Source organism: Triticum urartu, chromosome 3A, assembly GCF_056163025.1.
Source record: "Triticum urartu cultivar PI428250 chromosome 3A, HENAU_Tu73, whole genome shotgun sequence".
Taxonomy (NCBI): Eukaryota; Viridiplantae; Streptophyta; class Magnoliopsida; order Poales; family Poaceae; genus Triticum; species Triticum urartu.
In genome coordinates this window covers 43374196-43377515 of record NC_141875.1, presented here as the reverse complement: position 1 = coordinate 43377515, position 3320 = coordinate 43374196, and the positions used below count along the sequence as shown (strand labels likewise).

Genomic DNA, 3320 nt, shown 5'->3' with positions numbered 1-3320 from the left:
CAGTGGAAAGGTGAAAAGTTAAGTAAACTCGATAATTTCGTCGTCAGTCCGCACCCACCACTCGCAAATCACAACCGGACTCCTGAGAGAGAGGGGGAGAGTGAGAAGCACGAGAGTCTTCCGCTTTCGCTCCGGCCAACATCCGCATGGCCACCACCGCCGCCGACGTACCTGACGACTTCAAAAAGTGGTGGGAGACATTCAACAATGGCGTCGCCGTCGACCAAGGGCAAGACGACGATGAAGACGGGACGGACTCCGATTCCGGTTTCGAGCAGGGGCAGCAGCAGCAGGAGGAGAATGCGGGCGAGGAGACGGCGTCGGAGGCCCACGCGCCCGCCGGGAGGGAGGGCGCCGCCGGCGATTGCGACGGTAATTAAGCGGGAGTCTCACTCGCACGCACTTCCTTAATTACATTTTCATTTTCTATCGCCGTGGACGGTCACCCCTTGCTTCGATTTCTTGCCGCCTCCATCTCGCATGGCTCGCAGCTCCGGAAATCGCAAGCGGCTTCTAGGATGCTTCCCCGATAGATTGGGGGATTTTTCGGGGGTTCAGACCCTGATTTAGGGTTTTCTCGGGGAAATCGTTGAATCGATCGACTCCACAGTTTGAATCCTGGTCAACGATCAGCCAAATGCGTTTGGTTTCTATGCAGTCAACACAGTTTCCACGCCCTCTAGAAAAACCAGTTCCCAGGAGCAGAGCATTTGGTACCACTGGATCGTAAACTCAAATGTTCCTGCAATTAGTACTAGCTGTAGTGTAGATCGACGATGTTCTTGATTTTCCATGCAATTGGTGCTATATCTGTGAGATTGATTGGATTTTTGAAACCTGAGTGGTGTTGCAAATGGAAAATGTCTGTTGCAGAGGAGGGGGTTTCTGAGGATAGCCGTTTTCCGCGTGAAGGTGAGCTGCAGGGAAGGAACATAGAAGGAGACGCCAAACTAAATACACCACGGGCTTCTGAAGATGAAGGTATAAACAAGTATTGACCACCCCTTCTTGCAACTGTTACTTATAGAACATAATATCCATGTATGCAGTTCATCATGAGTAGAATTAGAATGTGTGCTTTGTTATCTCTGAGAATTACTACATTTTGAGTGGTGTGCGAATGGAATGTTTAAGTGCAGCCGAGCATGTTTCTGAGGACAGCTATGTTCAGATTGGAGGCGGGCTGCAGGGAATGAAGAGAACAGCAACCGCCGAACGATACGAACCGCAGGCTACCGGAAATGAGATCCAGAACGAAGAAGGTCAAGGTATAAAGAAGTGTTGATCACACCTTGTTGCAATCTGTACTTATAGAACACAGCAGTTTCATCATGAGTCGAATGCATGCTTCGTTATCTCGGAGATTGATCGCGCTTTGAATGGTGTGCAAATGAAATGTTTAAATGCAGACGAGCACGTTTCTGAGGACAACTACGTTAAGATTGGAGGCTGGGAGCAAGGAAGGAAGAGAGAAGTAACTGCTAAACGAAACGAACTGCAGGCTACTGGAATTGAGATCCAGAACGAAGAAGGTCAAGGTATAAAGAAGTATTCATCATACCTTGCAATTGGTACTTATTTTAGAACACAGTATCCATGTATGCAGTTTCACTTTCATCATGAGTAGAAAGCGTGCGTCGTTATCTGTCAGATTGATTACATTGTGAGTAATGTGCAAATAAAATGTTTAAATGCAGACAAGTATGTTTCTGTAGACAACTACGTTCAGATTGGAGGCTGGGAGCAAGGAAGGAAGAGGAAAGCAACCGTGACACCCAACGGAGTGCAACCGATTGGAATCGAGATCCAGAACAAAACAAGTCAAGGTATACAAAAGATAATCACTAGCTCCTAGTGCTCGCATATTTCAAAATACACAATGCTTTTCTCGATAATATATTTTGTATCAATGCAGGTGAGTATCTGAGAGCTGAGAATCAGAGGCTGAGGCTGCAGCTTGTTCGCAAGACGAAAGAGCTCGAGGCTGAACAGATTCAGAGGCTCGAACTGGAGTTGCATTTCAAGACAGAGGAGAACAAGTCTTTGAAGAAGCAGAATGAAGAGTTGAGAGCTGAAAATGAGTACTACAGGAAGATGGTAAGCTCTACACGGAATTCTACTCGTACCCGTGTGCCTCTAGATTAATTGCTTCATAGGCAAATTTGTAAAATATGGTTGAATAACTAATCCCACTGTCTTGACTACTGAGCCAGCTGCAGATGTTCTGTGTATTACATATTACTTTTCATTCTGCCTTAGCCCTTGTATTCCTAGGGCCATCACATTTATTTTTATCCGGATGATATAATGTATGCGTTAAGCAAGCAACCTCCATATTGATATTTCTCATTGACATGTCCCAAAAATCGATATGACTAGCGTATCTTAATCTTTACAATGTAATAATTTTTAGAGCTGCACACGACTTGTCCTGATGGTATTCTTTCTTTTATTGCCAGTAAAATCATCCATTTAGCTATCATATGACCATGCCATGTCCTCCGCTGGAATCATTTTTTCCACTTACAAGCAGTTGTTATATTTATCACTGACTAGATCCTCCTGTGTACCAGGCAAAGCCACAGAAAAAACGAAGGCTGTAAGGAATATGTACTCAATCATGACTACCGCAACTGCCCTGAGAGGCACGCTTCGACTTATTCTGAGGAAAGATGAATGCGATGGCTCCAACTAACAGCCAGTGAAATTATGTTGTGTTAATACCTAGATAGTATGATTTAGTTAGGTAGATTCTGCTCACATGGCAATGCCTTTTGTTGCTTTAGTGATGCTTTTACAGTTATGCGAGCTGTAATGGCCACTAGTTATTACTTATCTTAGAAATGGGCTTGCTGCAGAACATTAAGGTGTCTACACTTGTTGATCTGTTCAGTCTCCTCTGGTGTTTATCTGAACGTAGGTGTATTATTCGTACTGAATCTGTTGGGCAACGGCTGACTAGCAACGGAATGGTTTTATGGTTACATGTTGATCTGATTGGTCGTTAATCACACTGCTGCCAGCAAATCCTCCGTTATATATACATATGTCTGCGATATGAGTTTGGCCAGTTACAGCAGCATAATTATGTCATGGCGTCTAAGCGTCCCCGTAAGGCGACGCCTTAAAAACATGGCGACCATGACTACCTCAATTGCGCTGCGAGGCGGAAGTGAAGTGACGTGCTTCTGCTTCTTCTGAAGTGGCGGAAGTTTAAGGAATGATATGATCCCAACTTAACACTCGGCTGATTATGTAATGTTAATGCCCACTCACAAGGATTTGATTAGATAGAATCTGCTCCTGTCCTGAGCTGTAAT

At 44.8% G+C, this 3320-nt stretch overlaps 1 protein-coding gene across 2 annotated transcripts; it reads left to right on the top strand.

Annotated features, from left to right (window-relative positions):
- LOC125547851 (uncharacterized) lies at positions 1-2984 on the top strand. 2 transcript variants are annotated; one of them, XM_087516579.1, is made up of 7 exons: positions 18-372; positions 874-981; positions 1140-1268; positions 1410-1538; positions 1698-1826; positions 1916-2097; positions 2574-2984. In XM_087516579.1, exons 1-7 carry the CDS (start codon positions 147-149, stop codon positions 2601-2603), a joined length of 933 nt encoding a protein of 310 aa, XP_087372705.1. In that variant the 5' UTR covers positions 18-146; the 3' UTR covers positions 2604-2984. The 2 variants fall into 2 exon arrangements, with proteins under 2 accessions (XP_087372706.1, XP_087372705.1); XM_087516580.1 differs by lacking the exons at positions 1410-1538; positions 2574-2984 and having other exon boundaries at positions 1-372; positions 1916-2551.
- The last annotated feature ends 336 nt before the right edge of the window (positions 2985-3320 follow it).